The sequence below is a fragment of the Grampus griseus genome (assembly GCF_964374135.1).
Source record: "Grampus griseus genome assembly, chromosome: 10".
NCBI classification, from domain to species: domain Eukaryota; kingdom Metazoa; phylum Chordata; class Mammalia; order Artiodactyla; family Delphinidae; genus Grampus; species Grampus griseus.
The window spans coordinates 96,355,602-96,372,750 of record NC_139004.1 but is presented as its reverse complement, the minus strand read 5'-3'; the positions used below and the strand labels follow the sequence as shown (position 1 = coordinate 96,372,750).

Below are 17,149 nucleotides of genomic sequence, written 5' to 3'. Positions count from 1 at the left end.
CCTCTGCTTGGACCCCTTAAAACCAGAACTAAACTGATTCCCTCTGCTGCTCCCCAGGCCCCACTCCCAATCTGCTGCTCCCACAGTCTCGCTCGTGTCAGTAAATGGCAGCTCCCGCCACTCTCCCTCAAGGCCAAAAAACCTTGGGGTCATCCTTGACCCCACTCTTTCACACTTAGTCTGTCATTCCATCAGTAAGTCCCATTGGTTCTATCTCTGCTCTCCTTCCAGAATCTGACAACTTTCCCTCACTATGCCAATCCTGTTCAAGCCAGCATCAGCCCAGATACGGTGATTACTTCTTAGTGGCCTTACCTCTGCTTTTGTCCCCTTACAGTCCTTCTGAGGGCAGCAAGCAAACCGATCCTTGAAAATAAAAAGTAGGTCATACTGCATGTCGCTCAGATGTGGTTTCCTATCTCATTTGGAGCAGAACCCCAAGTCGTCTCAATGGCAGTCCTCTGGGCCCTTCAGAGTAGGCTCCCTGACTTCCTTGCCTGCTTCTCTCCCCCAGGTCAATTAGCTCCAGTCACACTGGCCTTCTCCCTGTTTCTCAAGCATGTTAATCATACTCTGACCTTAGAGACTCTGCTTACTGTTATTTCTAAGTGAAAGTGTTTCCCTAGATGTCCACACAGTTTAATCCTCTACTTTCTTGGGCTGTGTTTTTCATAGGCATCTTCTCAGTGAAGTCTTCTGTGACCATCCTGTAAAGAGTACCAAGCTTATCCTCTCCGAATTCATGGCTTCATCGGCTTCCTTTTTTTCATAGTAATTTTCACATATGTTGTGGGTGTCTATTCTCTCTTCCCTTACTATAGTGTAAACTTCATGAGGACAGAAACTATTTTGTTCTCTATTATATTTCCACTGCTGAGATTAGCAGGCACCTGAAGAAGTTAATGAATTTTAATTTTAGCATGGGGCATAATTTTATTATTGCAGTGGTGCAACTGTCTGCCACGTTCTTTATTGGCATGTGTTGAAGTAAGAGATCAAATTGGAAGACTAAAATTTGTCTCAATTGTGAATAAAAGCAAAAAGGAGTTATCTCTAGGGTAGACACTTAGCTGAAAAGGTATACTTGTGTAGCAGCATGGAAGTGATTTATCAGTGATAGTTTTATCCATTAGTTGGAGAGTGTGTCTTTTACTTTGTCATAACGAGATGAAAGCTTTTCTCAGAACCTTCTTTGTACCAAATCCACATCCTAGAAGAAAAAGAGACTTAATGATTGTGGTTCTCTACTTTTACTTTATTTCTCTTTCCTCGCAAAGATGAAGATCCTGAATTTTTTTTTAACCTTTCTCCCACTGTAGCTTTTATTTATTCACTTTCAAACTTTTTATTGTGGAAAAGTTCAAATATATATAAAAATAGAGAACATGGTGTAATGACCCTCAGGTACACATCACCTTCCTTAAACATTTATCAGCTTATGGACGTTCTTGATCTTCTACACATCTACTCACCCTCTCTCAACCCTGATTATTCATTTAAAAATATTTAATAGTAATGTTGAAAATAGTAGATATGCCTATTAGTCTAAGGACATATTTAAAACGATCAAAGCATTCAGATTATGACTGGCAATTAAATATGATATAAAGCAGGATATCTTGTTGTAAATAGAGTTTTTGTGGATTTCTGTAAAACTGTAAAGCAGAATAAGATATTTACTGCTTTTTTCTTTTTGTATTATTTCCTGCCCAGTGAAGTAACTAACCCCGAGGTGGTATGAGTGTTAATAGAGTAGTTTTATTGACTTCAGGCCAACAGAGAAAGGGAAATTCAGTAAAAAAGTATGTCGTTGTGGTAAGCATTTGGTCTTTTTCTGAATCTTTTGAATTCAAGTGATAGTATATGGATTATTTTTTCCCTGTTTCCATATTGATAGACACTTGGGCTGTTTCTGGTTTTTGTCTATTTTGAATACTACTGCTGTGAACATTCTGGTACATATCTTTTGGCATGTATTTCTTCTGGCATATATCTAGAAGTGTAGTTGCTCGGGCAGAGACTAGGCATTCATTTATTTGCTGGTATCTTTAAAGCTAGTTCCAAATGGTTAAAACAATTACATTTCTACCGTGAAGTATGAGAGTTCCAGTTGCTCCATAGCCTCACCAACAGTTGCTATTCCTGGTCTTTCTAGTTGTAGCCTTTCTCATTAGTGTATCAGTGAGATTTTAAAAAATTATTGTTACTATTTTTATTTTTACTATTTCTTGATTTTTTAAAACTGTGGTAAAATTTACATATAATGAAATACATACAGTAAGTTTGAATTTTGATCATTGAATTTTGAAAATCATACATCTGTGTCATTACCATCATAGTCAAGATACGGAACATTTCCATACCATGACTTCTTTATTCTGCTTCTAGTCAGTCCCACCCCCATAGATAGAAACCCCCCATGGGTTTCTATCATCATAGATTGTTCTTAAAGTTCATGTAAGTGGAATCATATAGTATACGTTTATTCTTTTCTTTTGCTTCACATAATATTTCTGTTATTTGCCTATGTTATTGCTTGTGTCGGTATTTTCTTTTTTACTGCTGAATAGTATCCATTGTATGAATACGCACAGTGTGCTTATCTATACCTCTGTTGATGAATTTGAATTGTTTCCAGTTTATGGCTAGTATTGTAAAAGCTCCTGTGAACATTTGTGTGCAGTCTTTGTGTAGGCATCTATTTTCATTCTTTGGGTATATATCCAGGAATGGAATTGCAGGCTTATAGGGCAGATGTATATTGAACTTTATAAGGAGTTGGCAAACAGTTTTCCAGTTGGATTGGACCACAGTGAATTTCAGTTGCTCCACATCCTGGTTAATATTTGGTACTGTTAGTCCTTTTATTTGTAAGTATTCTATTGGGTGTGAAATGGTAACTCATGGTGGTTTAATTTACATTTCCTGATGACTAGTGTACCTTTTCATGTGCTTATTGACTCTTCTTTTTATCTTTGGTGAAGTGTCCTGGTTTCTTAGCCAATTTTTAAAAATTGCATTGTTTGTCTTTTTCTTATTGATTAGTGGTTCTTTATGTATTTTGGTCAAATATATTTTCCTTCCTGTCTGTAGCTTGCCTTTTCATTTTCTAAGGGTGTCGTTTGATGAACAGACATTTTAATTTTGAAGTCCAGTCTATTGTCTCTCTCTTTTTCTTTCTTTCTGTCTCTTTCTGTGTCTCTTTCTCTTTTTTATAAAATGATTATAACTTTTTTTTAATCCTGCCTAAGAAATCTTTGCCTACCTCAGGTCATAAAGATTTTTTCATATGTTTTCTTAGAATTGTGGTTTTAGCTTTTATAGGTAGGCCTATGAACCTATTCAAGTTAATTTTTAGGTATGATGGAGGCAAGCGTCAGGATTCATTTTTTTCTCAGCAGATATTCATTTGCTCCAGCCCCATTTATTAAAAAGACTCACTGTATTACCACATCAGTTTTCTTTTGGTTAGTGTTTGCATGGTACATCTTTTCCCACCGTTTTTTCCCCAATCTTCCTGGGTCTTTATATTTAAAGTGTTTTCTTTTAAACAGTATATAGTTGCATCTTATATTTTAATCCAGTCTGATAAGCTTTGTGTTTTAACTGGAGTCTGTATCCATTACATTTAATCGATTACTTGCTCTCTGTTTCTTCTTTGTCCATTTGTTCTTTTTAAAAAAATTATTCCTTTCCTGTCCTTTTTTTGACTATTTTATCTCAAGTTTTGGCATTATACTTCTTAGTGTTGCTCTTTTTAGTTTTTACTGAACAAATTGCAAAATACATCCTTAACGTATTATAGTACTAACCATAAATTAGTACTTTTATCATGTCCTGAACAATGCAAGAATTTTATAATATTTTTACATTATCTTAATGTCTCTTTTTTGCTATGTTAGAGTTATTTTACTTCCATGTATGTTATGAATTCCACAAGCCATTGCTAGTGCTTTTTAAAAGTCAATACTCTTGAATTTAACCACATATTTACCTCTTCTCAAGCCTTGTTGACATTTTTTTGTGCTTACTTCTACGATTATTTTCCTTAAGCTGAAGAACAGTTCTTGTAGTAATTCTTGTCTCTTGGTGAGGAATTCTCTTAGCATTTGTTTGCTTAAGAATGTATTTTGCTTTCATTTTGGAAGAATATTTTCAATGGGAATAGAATTCATCTGTGTTTTTTTTCCTGTACTTTTTGAAAACTAAATTTTAAAATAAATTTATTTATTTATTTATTTTTGGCTGCATTGGGTCTTTGTTGCTGCACGCAGGCTTTCTCTAGTTATGGCGAGTGGGGGCTACTCTTTGTTGTGGTGCGCGGGCTTCTCATTGCGGTGGCTTCTCTTGTTGAGGAGCACAGGCTCTCGGCGCACAGGCTTCAGTAGTTGTGGCATGTGGGGTCAGTAGTTGTGGCTTGAGGGCTCTAGAGCGCAGGCTCAGTAGTTGTGGCGCACGGGCTTAGTTGCTCCGCGGCATGTAAGACCTTCCCCGACCAGAGTTCGAACCCGTGTCCCCTGCATTGGCAGGCAGATTCTTAACCACTGTGCTACCAGGGAAGCCCTCCTGTACTTTTAAGATGTCATTCTGTTATCTTCTTGCTTCCATAGGTTTTGTTGACAAGTCAATGATATTTCTTACTGTTATTTCCCTAGAGCCATGGTTCTTAACTGAGACTGATTTTGCTTTCTCTTTACCTCTTCCCCCAGGGAACATTTGGTGATATCTGTTTATGTTTTGGTTGTCCCAACCTGGGGCAGGGGTGTTAATGCTATTGATATTCCTACAAGGCACAGAACAGTCTCTTAGAGCAAAAAATTATTTGACTCACAGTGTCAATAGTGCCAAGGTTGGGGAACTGTGCCTTAGGGGTAGTTTACAAGGTTGTTTGGTTGTTTACAAGATTTCTCTGGTTGTTTACAAGATTTTCTCTTTATTCTTTCATTTTTCAGCTGTTTGATTATCATGTGCCTAGGTTTCATTTTCTTTGTTTTATCCTTTTTTGGGATGGGTTTTAATTCCCTCTTACAGCATAGAATTTTAAAAATTCATTTGTCTATTATTTTCTTCTTTTTTCTTTATTCATCATGTCTCAATCATATTTCTTTTGAAGTTCTTCTAATGCCACTCGGATCACCTGGATCTGCTTCTAATGACTATTTTATCTCTTGTTTAGTAGCTAATTTCTCTGCATGTCTAGTAATTTTTAAATGTTTGTTGAATGTGGATGTAATGTTATAGAGGCTGTGAATTACCTTCCTTTGAAAAATGTTGAATTTTGTTCTGACATGCAGTTAAATTACTAGCTCTTCACTTTCATTCTGTCAAGGTTTGGATTAGTTTTTTGTTAGATTTGGTCTATTTCACTTTTGTTTCTATTTCTAGAGTGTGGTCCTTCCCTGGCCTTTGTAGGGTTTCAGCTGAACGTCTAGGGTCTTTACCAAAATCTCTCAGCTTTGGCTGGGCTCAAACTCTAACAGCTTTCCAGCATTGGCCTTTAGAATCTCAGCTTCCCGGCATCTGCTTCCTGCTGGGCCTCCTATGGCTTCGTCTTATGCTTCTCCAGCCCTGGAGATGATCAGGAATTGATGAGCATTTCTCAGCAGACTTTTAGGGTATTCTGTGGCTCCTCCCTGCCCAGCACCCTGTCCCTCCAGTCCTAGTGATCTTTGCCCAGAGCTCTAATCTCTGTTCCTTCCACCGTGTTGACTATAGTCCATGCTTACAGACAGTTTTATATGTTCTGTTTAGATTTAAAATTATTTATGGCTGGAGAGTAAGTCTCATATGAGCTATTCTTTGTGACCAGAATCTGAAGTCCTCCCATTATCTTTTATAGACAGATGAACTGCTTTTAAAATCAGATTTATTGCTTTGTAGTTTAGTCTAGAAGAAACACTGGTTTTGTTGTCATTGTAGAGTAAGTTCTGTATTTCGTAGAAACAAGTGTTGAGAGCACAGCTTATGTCAGTTAGGTTATTATGTATACAGAAGTTGAGGTCTTAATTAACTGTTATGTTTTCTTTGCTTCAAGGAATCATCTGTTGCAGTTTGCCTTAGAGTCACCACGCATCTCTTCTGCTTCCTCCTCTTCAAAGAACCTTGCTGCCAAAGTGCACACTTCTGTAGCCTTCAGACGTTCATTAAAGCAAGAAAGCAGGCTAATGGAGAACTTCTTGATTAGAGAAGCTGGGGGTTCTGTGTCAGAGTTGCTGATAAAAGAGAATGAAAGCAAATTCAGCCCTCAAAAAGAGCTGAGCTCTTCTGCAAAGACCAGAGGGACACCTTCCGTAGAAAAGTCAGCTCCGGGTTTCTCAGAGGCTAGTGTTCCTGAGACACCCTCTACATCGGCCTTGAAAGAAGTTACTAAAGGTAGGAAATTATTTTCACATGTTTGTTTTCTTACTTAAGAGAAATCTTCTCATCCCACATGACATAATATATAAGCAGCATTTTTGAGGGGGAAGGAATGGGAAAGGGCAGACCCACTTTCATCTTGTAACAGCCTCAGAGATGGATGTAGGCAGTGCTTCCAGATGTGTTCTCTTTCTGCCTCATAGAATAGGAATTCAGGCTGATGGCTGGAAAAGTGAAGCTGTTTTAATTAGTTCGTACTTCACGTATGACATACCTTTCTGCTTTTCAGCTTTTCATTCCCCCCTCATCCTTTATATCAGTTCCAGTTTAACCTTAAAGAGCTCATTTTATCTTAAGATATCAGCACTTGAACACTTCCAAGCTGTTCTGAGTGGCATTTATAGCCTTAGACAGTTTGACCACTCCCTTAGCTGTCTGACCTTATTTCTCACCTCTCCCTCTCAAAATCCTTCTGCCATAGCCAAGCTGATCTCCCCACTGTTCCTAGAAAACACTCGGGCATCAGAAGAGTGCAACGTGCAGGCCAGATTTGGCTTGTCACCCGTTTTTGTAAACAAGGCTTCACTGGAACACAGCCACGTCCATTTGTTTACCTGTTGTCTATGGCTGCTTTCATGCTACCTGCCATGGTTCATTGGCTGTGACAGAGACCATCTGGCCCCCAAAGCCTAAAATCTTTACTACCTGCCCCTTTGCTAAAAATGTCTGCCAACCCTGTTCCACCTTTCCAGACTCTATCCAGGTCTAACCATTCTTTGGTTATGTTACATAGTATTGATTTCTCACATTACTAAAGTACTACAGCACTTGTTTTCTGGACTGTTTTGTGTATAGTTGGCTTAACTTTTTGATGACTAGGTCAGCTTGTTTATTCTCTTGTTTCCATGTCTTCTTGCCAGTGGAGTTCAGAGCACCTTTTAGGTAGAAATTCTGTCTTAGATATTTTTGGTACGCCCATACCACACACAGTGCAGGGCTGTTAGTGGTTACTAAACTTAGGTTGAAATTAGTTTATTAGTACTCAAGTGTTTAAATTTCATATGGCTATGTGAATTTTTTACTTACATTTCCTAGGATATCTTATCTTTTTCAATTTTTTTTATTAATTGCCACTTCTTATTATATGTTTTTAAGTTGATAACATTTTCCCTGTAGCAGAACCTTTTTTCCAAGCGAAATCTTGCAGTGAACCATAGCATACAAAGTGGATAAAATCGGCCTTGCCCCATTAGAGTGGATTTGGAGGGTCTGGGGATTGTGCTTTCCACGTGAGCTCCCCCTGCATCCCTGCCTGTTAGCCACGGTGGCCTCTAGGCCCTGAGATACCTCCACAGGTCCCTTAACTCCATCAAACAGTTTCAGAATGATTGTGTTTCCACTTTTTAACGCTACACTTGTATAGGCATACCTCAAAGAAATTGCGGGTTTGGTTCCAAACCACTGCAGTAAAGCAAATATCACAATAAAGTGAGTCATGAATTTTTTTGTTTCCCAGTGCATATAAAAGTTATATTTACACTATACTGTAGTCTGTTAAGTGTGCCATAGCATTATGTCTACAAAAACAATATACACACCTTGATTAAAAAATGGTTTATTGGGGCTTCCCTGGTGGCGCAGTGGTTGGGAGTCCGCCTGCCGATGCAGGGGATGCGGGTTCGTGCCCCGGTCCGGGAAGATCCCACATGCCGCGGAGCGGCTGGGCCCGTGGGCCATGGCTGCTGGGCCTGCGCATCCGGAGCCTGTGCTCCGCAACGGGAGAGGCCACAACAGTGAGAGGCCCACATACCACCAAAAAAAAAAAAAAAGTTTATTGCTTAAAAGTGCTGACAGTCTCAATTAATCGTCAACAAAGGAAACAGGAATATAAAATGGAGAAAAGACAGTGTCTTCAGCAAGTGGTGTTGGGAAAGCTAGACAGCCGCATGTAAGTCAATGAAGTTAGAACACACCCTCACACCATACACAAAAATAAATTCAAAATGGCTTAAAGATTTAAATATAAGACATGACACCATGAAACTTTTAGAAGAGAACACAGGCAAAACATTCTCTGACATAAATCATACCAGTGTTTTCTTAGGTTAGTCTCCCAAGGCAATAGAAATAAAAGCAAAAATAGGGGAATTTCCTGGCAGTCCAATTGTTAGGACACAGAGCTTCCACTGCTGAGGGCCTGGGTTCAATCCCTGGTCGGGGAGCTAAGATCCCACAAGCTGCCTGGTGCGGCCCAAAATAAAATGAAAGCAAAAATAAACAAACGGGGCCTAATCAAACCTAAAAGCTTTTGTACAGCAAAGGAAACCATAAACAAAGCAAAAAGACAACCTATGGAATGGGAGAAAATTTTTGCAAATGATGTGACTGACAAGGGCTTAATTTCAAAGTATACGAACAGCTCATGCAGCTCAATAATGAAAAAACAAAACCCAATCAAAAAATGGACAGAAGACCTAAACAGACATTTCTCCAAAGAAGACATACAGATGGCCAACAGGCACATGAAAAGATGCTCAACATTGCCAATTAGTAGTGAAATGCAAATCAAAACTACAATGAGGTACCACCTCACACTGGTCAGATGGCCATCAAAAAGGCTACAAATAACAAATGCTGGAGAGGGTGTGGAGAAGAGGGAACACTGCTACATTGTTGGTAGAAATGTAAATTGGTGCAGCCACTGAGGAAAACAGTATGGAGGTTCCTTTAATAACTCAAAATAGGGTTACCATATGATCCAGCAATCCCACTCCTGGGCATATATCCAGACAAAACTATAATTCGAAAAGATACATGCACCCCTATGTTCATAGCAGCACTATTTACAATAGCCAAGACATTGAAACAGCCTAAATGTTCATTGACAGATGAATGGATAAAGAAGATGTGGTGCATATATACAATGGAATATTACTCCGCAATAAAAAAGAATGAAAGAATACCATTTGCAGCAACAGGTATAGACCTAGAGATTATCATACTAAGCAAAGCAAGTCAGAAAGAGAAAGACAAATACCATATGATATCACTTATATGTGAAATCTAAAATACGACACGAACATATCTAAGAAACAGAAACCGACTCACAGACTTAGAAAATAAAATTATGTTTACCAAGGGGGAAGGGAGTGGGAGGGGGATAAATTAGGAGTGTGGGATTAGCAGATACAAGCTGCTGTATATAAAATAGGTAAACGACAAGGTCCTACTATATAGCACGGGGAACTATATTCAATATCCTGTAATAAACCATAATGAAAAATATGAAAAAGAATAGATATATGTATTTATATATGTATAAGTGAATCACTTTGTTGTACACAAGAAACTAACACAACATTGCGAATCAACTCTACTTCAGTTAAAAAAAAAATGCTGGGACTTCCCTGGTGGTCCAGTGGTTAGGACTCTGTGCTCTCACTGCCGAGGGTCCGGGTTCAATCCCTGGTCAGGGAACTAAGATCCCACATGCCCCCTAGCTGTACATACCCTCACCTCACCTTCCTCCTGTGGCAGGTATATCTTACTCAGGTGGTTAAGATTGCTTCGGTGCTAAAGATGAATGGGTCCTAAGACGGGAAAACTTAATATTAGTTTTATAGCTTCGTCACGCCTTGTTAGAAAAGAGTTAACTAAAGCATTTTCTAAAAAACAGATTTCCAAACTTCTTCGCAGTCTCTTCCTCTAGGCCCAGGATTCTAATTATGTGACTTTCCACAATGTAGCCCTTACCCAGTAATCAGTCTATTCTACTCCTGCTGCCCTGAGGTGTCCTTTTTCTCTTCTGCTTTTCCAAGTGCATGTTAAGGTTGGATTCCTTTTTTTATCTTAGTTGCTGAAAGGTGCTGGGTTATATTATTTTTGCTCTTTCCACAAATAAAAAAATCTCTTTCTCTTTTTGAAAAATACAGTGGATTGTCCTGTTTGTGGGGTTCATATTCCAGAAAATCACATTAACAAGCACTTAGACAGCTGTTTATCACGTGAAGAGAAGAAAGAAAGCCTCAGAAGGTAAGAAAGTTAAGCATAACCGTTGAGCTACTTTAGCTTGTTGCCTCCTGTGGTTTATAAAATTTGAGCCAACTCCACTGGCTCTCCTTGTCCATTCTCTCTCCTTGTTCTTTCCTCAACTCCCACCTTGCCAGATATAATTAACTTTATTATATGCTAATAAAATTTGACTTAACAAGAAACCAGTGATTTAGAATTCAGTTGTTTTTAAACTTGTTTTCTTCTCTTAGAATTTTAGAACTACCATAAAGCCCTTGGCCCAAGAAAGCAAGGTTAGACTCTGAATATAGAACACATCAAATCTGTTTTTGGTTCTTAGGAAGCTCAGAAGTTTAAATTTGTAAAATCTAGCTTTTTCAAAAATTCTGAATAGTTAATTACTATATACATATGACATACTATATATACATGACAGTAAAAGGTACAAAAGGCACCTGAAAGTAACACAACATTGTAAATCAACTGTACTCCAGTAAAAATTAAAAAGAAAAAAGGTACAAAATGGTATTTTTTTTGCCTTTTTTTGTTTTTTTAGAAAATATGGAATCACTTATTCATTCAACAAATACTTATTAAGCACATAACCATGTGCCAGGCATTCTACAAAGCACTGGTGAATCAATGGTGAATGAAAGTCAAATTCTCTGCTCTTAACACACTTTTGTTCTGGAAGGATGCAACCAGTAGGCTTGCATTTTGAAGGCAGTGGTTTTCTCTGTTACTGCATCTATAGAAGCTTGCAGTTGTATAGTTTGTCTGTGGGGCAGACTCAAAAGGGTGTGTTTGAAATAGAGAAAGAGAGAGAGAGAAAGAGAGAGAGAGAGAGAGAGAGAGAGAGTGTGTCCCAGCCAGCTACCCAGGTGAGATAACTAAGTTGTCAACCCAGTATCTGCACCTAAACTCACACTATTCTGCCTCGCCTTGTACATCAAAATCACAGTAGTTTATTAAACTAGGCCACTGTTGTTATTACACATGTAAGTTGTAAGTTAGGAATCAAATTGTAGTCAAAGTTAATCTGTAGGGTGTTAAAGAATCAGTGATAATGAAGATAATAAGCAAGCAGAAGCTGCAAATTACATGAGTCTGGTGATAAAGGGAAGAGGACAGATGAGATGGTAGTTTGGGGAAGGATTAAGGAGCAAGATCAGGGAACATTTTATTTTTTAAAATAGCAAAATTATATAAGCCTTTAGCCTCCTGCTATCTCCAGGGAGAGAGCAGGTGATATAAAGAACAAGAGATCAAAAGTCCAGTAATGAAGTTATCCTTGACATGCAGAAGGAACCCTTCCTCTGAAACAGGATGGAAGAGGGAGAGAATAGGTGATAATTCCGAGATCTGGAAAGGAGAGGGTGGAAATTGAAGAAATTAATCGTATCCGGGAGGTGGGAATGAACAGAATGATTGGCTCTTACATTTGGTCTGTTTGGAAGAACTTGGAAGAGTGCCAGAAACCGTGCTGCTAAGACAGGACTATTTTATTGTTCTTTTGTGAGTAAAGCTAAAATGGTGTCACTAGATTTTATGAGTAAGTCTGGAGTGAATGCAGGTTCCGAGGGACGAACTCTGGCTGTTATAATTTACAAAAGTTAACATATAAAGCACAGTGATGCTTTATTAGTTTACAGCAGGGGGCACCAGTTGCCAGTTCTTACTGTCCTGTTCTTAGCTTGATAGTTAACTTCTTTCCCCGAGCAGGACCTTTTCTTCAAGCGAAAACGCACAGTGAACCATAACATATAAAACAGAGAAAATTGGCCCTGTTCCATTAAAGTGGAGGTGGAGGGCTTGGGGACTGTGCTCCTCTCTCTGACCTCCCTCTGCGTCCCTGCCTCGTATCCACAGTGGCCTTCAGGCCCCAAGATCCCTCCACAGGTCCCTGCGACAGATGCCTGTGCGGTCCTGCGTGCCCAGTACTCACTCCTAGTGGGTACGTTTGTTGACGAGAATAAAATTTAGATTTTTAGGTTGCCTAGTTAGTCGAGATTTGGAATAAAGCTGGATCATCACGAGGATTATTTCTCATAAGCCGTGAGAATCTAATGACCTGCCTTTCTCCTTAGAAATGTTTTTTCCTGAAGAGTGAGTTGGGAATATAGAAGCTGGGCATTTTCTCCTTGAAGAGTAAGGGATCAGCACTGATAATCTTGCTTGGACTGCTCTTTCTCTAGATGCATCCATTGTATTTCTTCTAACACACTTAGCTCTGTCAGTTTATCCAAAGACGTACTCCTCTGTGTGTAATTAAGTTCAAATTCCAGTAGTGGTTCCAAACAGGCTCTGTGGAGTACTAAATCCTGCCGATTACTCTGTAGCGCAATTTAGAAGCACTGCATTCACTCCCTCTTTCTCTCTCTCTTAGGGAAAGAGTCACTGTGTAAGTTAGTGTATTGAAGGCTCTGAGAATTCCTTCATCAAACATAATTGTTGGATTTTGTTTAATCCAGTAATTCCTAAATTTATTTGACCTTAAAACCTTTTTGTCCTTATAACTCATCTTGCAAAGCTAGTGTTTGTGAAGATAAACTTAGGGAGACATTGAACCACCTTTCTCTTTAGTTACATCCTCGTCCTGGGGTCTGGTCACATAAAAGAATTTCTGACATTTAAAAAATTTTCTCCACAACACCCCAACAGGCCACTTCTTTAATTTGGATACAGCCCTTCACCCATTCCGTGTAGATTCATATCAGAGTTGATTCAAAGGATACTCTTCCTTTTGAGGTCCTCAGATTCTTAGGACGCTTAAATGCATTACTGTTTCACCAAATCATGGAAGAAAGGTAAAGTAGCATTTTCATGTTTTGGGAAACATTTATCAGGCTTCGTATTTTAAAATTCATGACAGAAATGGTTGATTTCTGCTGGTGCTTTTCATTGTAAATGCCAGTGAACAGTAGAGTTTTCCATTAGAAATTCACAGTCGTAAGTTTTATCATCTATCCTAATAAAATTAAAAAAATGTTTTAGGTACAGACTTACTGAATTCCCTCACAGTGTTCTTGTATAAACTCCTACAAAAGGTTTTTCAGCTCTTGCTACCTTCTGTGATTTTATTTAACCATAATCTTATCAGTGTTGTAGAGTCCAATAGGCTGTCTGTCATTATAAGAAGAGTAATTTTCAGAAAAATGTAATCTGTTGAGGGTTTACAGGTCTTTCTGCAGTTATATAGTTATTTCTGGCTTTTAGACCATATTGATATAGCATAAAAGAAATAACCTAGCCAGGGAATGGTACTGTTGGGTAATAAAGAAATGTTTGGTTGTTTTCACTCTGTATTCAACTGTATTCTCTCCCTCTCAGTGTGGCCTCTGGACCATTTGCATTAGATTTCCACGTGAAACCTTGTTAATAGAGATTTTAGGTTTCCACTTAAAGAGCTGAGTCAGAATTGGTGGGTGGTGTGGCCATGCGACTGAGAACTGCATTTTAAATAAGCTCTCCAGGTGGTTCTGAGATGCACTCAGGTTTGAGCAGCATGGCCTTGTGCCAGCTAGTTATATGCAAGTCTTTTGTAAAATCTTGTTTTTCTGGATAAACCTATTGCTTTCAAGTTCCTATTAATTCTTACCTGAAGTTTTGATATTTCATCTAAAAATGATTGCAGTTGTAGTGACTACCTTGAATACATGTTTATTAAGCACCTTATTGCTATAGTGTTGAGCCAGGTGATGTACTTAGAGAACCAGGTATAATCAGATTAAATAGATTAAAATTCACTCTGGGTTCCTGTTTAAATAATCGTCTCAAGTCATTGATACCCTTAGGTAGCTTGACTTCTACATATTCTATTTAAAGAAGTAATGTTTCTTAATTGGTGTTTGGAGGGAGTATAAGAAAGTCATTCCATAGAGCTTTGTCATATTTAAAATTGTAGCTTAGTGCTTATCATTGTATTCGTTATGTAAATACAGTGAAGAGCCAGGTGGGGATTTTGCCAGTACACTTCTTAATGCCTTATATATTTGTTAATATAATTAATTGAAGTTGGAGAAAAAAAAACAGTGCTGTGTTTCTTGCTGTTGTTTTCAGTTGTGTTCTTTTGAAGATGATCCCATAAATACTACCTACCCATCAACTGTCTGAATTCTTTTTCCATTGGTGGAATGAGTTGGGTAAGGCTAACCATCCCAACAAGTCTTCTTTTATTTCATCCAGTGCTTTTGCAAAATGATTGCCTTGGGCCTAAGCGGGCATGTTTGGCTATGCGTCAGAAATGTTTTTAAAGAAGCTATATATGATGATATTCTTAAATCCATAGCCTGACCCGCGGTAGCATTTGTACTCTAATCATCTGAGATAGCTGGTTTTATAGAGATTTGTGTGGAAACCATGGGCAGATTTTAGGAAAAGCATGCTTTAAAGAGGTAGTGAATAAGTTCACGTAAGTATGACCCTAATTTCTCATAGCATTTAGTCCACAAGCCTTCTGTATGAGTCCCAGGTCTGCATCTTTAGGCCAGGCCTCTCTCTGAGACCTAAACTAACTTTGTCTAAGTTTTGGCTGCCACCTAGACCCCTCTATCGGAATGTCCCACTGCCACTTTAGGTGCATCACTGTCAGAAAAATACTGTCAACTTTATTTGTAAATTTAATCCTTTTTCTCTTTCCTTTTTTGTCTTAATGGTTCTGCTATTCTCCCAGTCGCCTTGGTATTGAGTCAGAAGGTAAATTACTGTTTTACGTGAAAAGCATTGGATAATTCACAGTAAACCTCAGTGATCTCTTTTCTCCCTTTTCAGCTCTGTTCACAAGAGGAAGCCACTGCCTAAAACTGTATATAACTTGCTCTCAGATAGAGATTTAAAGAAAAAGCTAAAACAGCATGGATTATCTGTTCAAGGAAACAAACAACAGCTCATTAAAAGGCACCAAGAATTTGTACACATGTACAATGCCCAGTGTGATGCTTTGCATCCTAAATCAGGTAAAGTGATTAAACAATGAGTTGTGTTTATCCTCTGGATAAAGCAGTTTTGTGTGGCTTAGTGGTTGTAAAGCACAGAAAAAATTTTTAATACATTTTTGATAATAGGTAAGGTATGCAAATGTACTCCTTCTGAAGGTACCTAGAGTGTCCTGTGATAAGCCAGCCTTTCTCTCAGCCCGTCTCTCCGTCCCCCTTCCCTTCTTAGAGGCAACCACTGCTGCCAGCTTCTCATGAATATGAAGGTTGATCTAGAGACCGTGGCCTATAATCCTAGTTTTGCAACTTTATGACTGGGTGACTATGGGCAAATTACTTATTATATCTGACCTCGGTTTTCTCCCCCATAAAGTAAGAGTTATAATACTACCTACTTCATAGTGTTTTTGCGCAGAATAAATGATAAAATGCATGTAAAGTCCTAGCATAGTACCTTAGCAAGTAGTCAGCATTGAATAAATGTTACCATTAGATTATTAAGATTGTTATGCACAAAAATATATCCTTGATCATTATTGTTATAAAAATGTTAATTTTACATACATACTGCTTAATAGTTTGTTCTTTCCATTTAACCACACACAAATTTTGGAGTTCTTTCAGTTATTAGCATATGGATGGAATTACCTAATTAAAAAAAAACTAAAGTATAATATGCAAATAGGAACTTACACAAATTGTAAATATATTGTTCAGTGAATTATCACAAAGCAAAGGGAAAGTGCCTTTGTAACCACTACTCAGATCAGTACCAGCATCACAGAAGCCCCCTCCCAATCACTACTACCTTCATTCTCACAGATGACCACCTTCTTGACTTCTCAAACCATCTATTCATTTGCCTATTTTTGCCTATATTTTATCTTTATATAAATGAAATAATAAGTAGCTTATGCATTCTTCTCAGTCTGATTTCATTTTTTTTACATTATGTTTATAAGGTTTATCCATATTTTTGTGTACAGTTGTGATTTTTAAAAATTTTTTGTTGCTGTAGCGTATTCTATTATATAAATATATTACACTGTCCATTCGGTGGCTGATGGACTTCTGGATTTTTCCTCTCTTTGGCTTTTAAGAATAATGCTGCTGTGAGTAACCTTTTGCAGGTCTCTTGGTGCTCGTAGGCACACGTGTTTGGGGGATGCGTATGCCTATCCCCCAAATTATGTTTTGGCAGATGTTCAGCTTTCGTGGGTACAGGCAGAAATTCAGTGCCAATGTATGCTCTCATCAGGAGGGTACAAGATTCCAGTTTTTCCACATCCTTAACAACATCAATATTGTCAATTTTCCGTTTTGGCCATTCTGGTGGGTCCACAGTAGTGTCTCATTATGGTTTTAATTTTTGTTTCCCTAATGGCTTGTAGTGTTCAGCATATTTTTATATTGTTATTGGCCACCTGGATATTCTCTTTGGTGAAATACCCATTTAAGTCTTGTGCCCGATTTTTCTGTGCTGTGGATCTGTTGTTTCCTGATTTACTTGTGGGGGTACGTGAATTTTTCTGGATGCACATCTTGCTGGGTGTATGTATGTTTCGCCTTTAATTTCATCATTTCCCTCTCTTAATGGCTTCATTTGAGAGGTAGAAGTTTTTTTTTTTTTTTTTTTTTTTTTAAAACATGTTTATTGGAGCATAATTGCTTTACAATGGTATGTTAGTTTCAGCTTCACAACAAAATGAATCAGTTATATATATACATATGTTCCCATATCTCTTCCCAGAAGTTTTAAATTTTATATCCAGTTCATTGCATTTTCCCATTGGTTAGTACTTTTTTGTCTTTGCCTACCGCAAGATCATGTTTTCTTCTAAGAGCAT

At 38.0% G+C, this 17,149-nt stretch overlaps 1 protein-coding gene across 2 annotated transcripts in view; it reads left to right on the top strand.

Annotated features, from left to right (window-relative positions):
- Positions 1-17,149, top strand: part of RAD18 (RAD18 E3 ubiquitin protein ligase) — a 116,682-nt gene that overhangs the window by 36,681 nt on the left and 62,852 nt on the right. For both annotated transcript variants that reach the window (XM_082664462.1, XM_082664463.1), the window contains 3 exons: positions 6,035-6,372; positions 10,290-10,389; positions 15,139-15,323. In XM_082664462.1, coding sequence (XP_082520588.1) covers positions 6,035-6,372; positions 10,290-10,389; positions 15,139-15,323 — 623 coding nt within the window. The remainder of the gene's footprint in view (positions 1-6,034; positions 6,373-10,289; positions 10,390-15,138; positions 15,324-17,149) is intronic.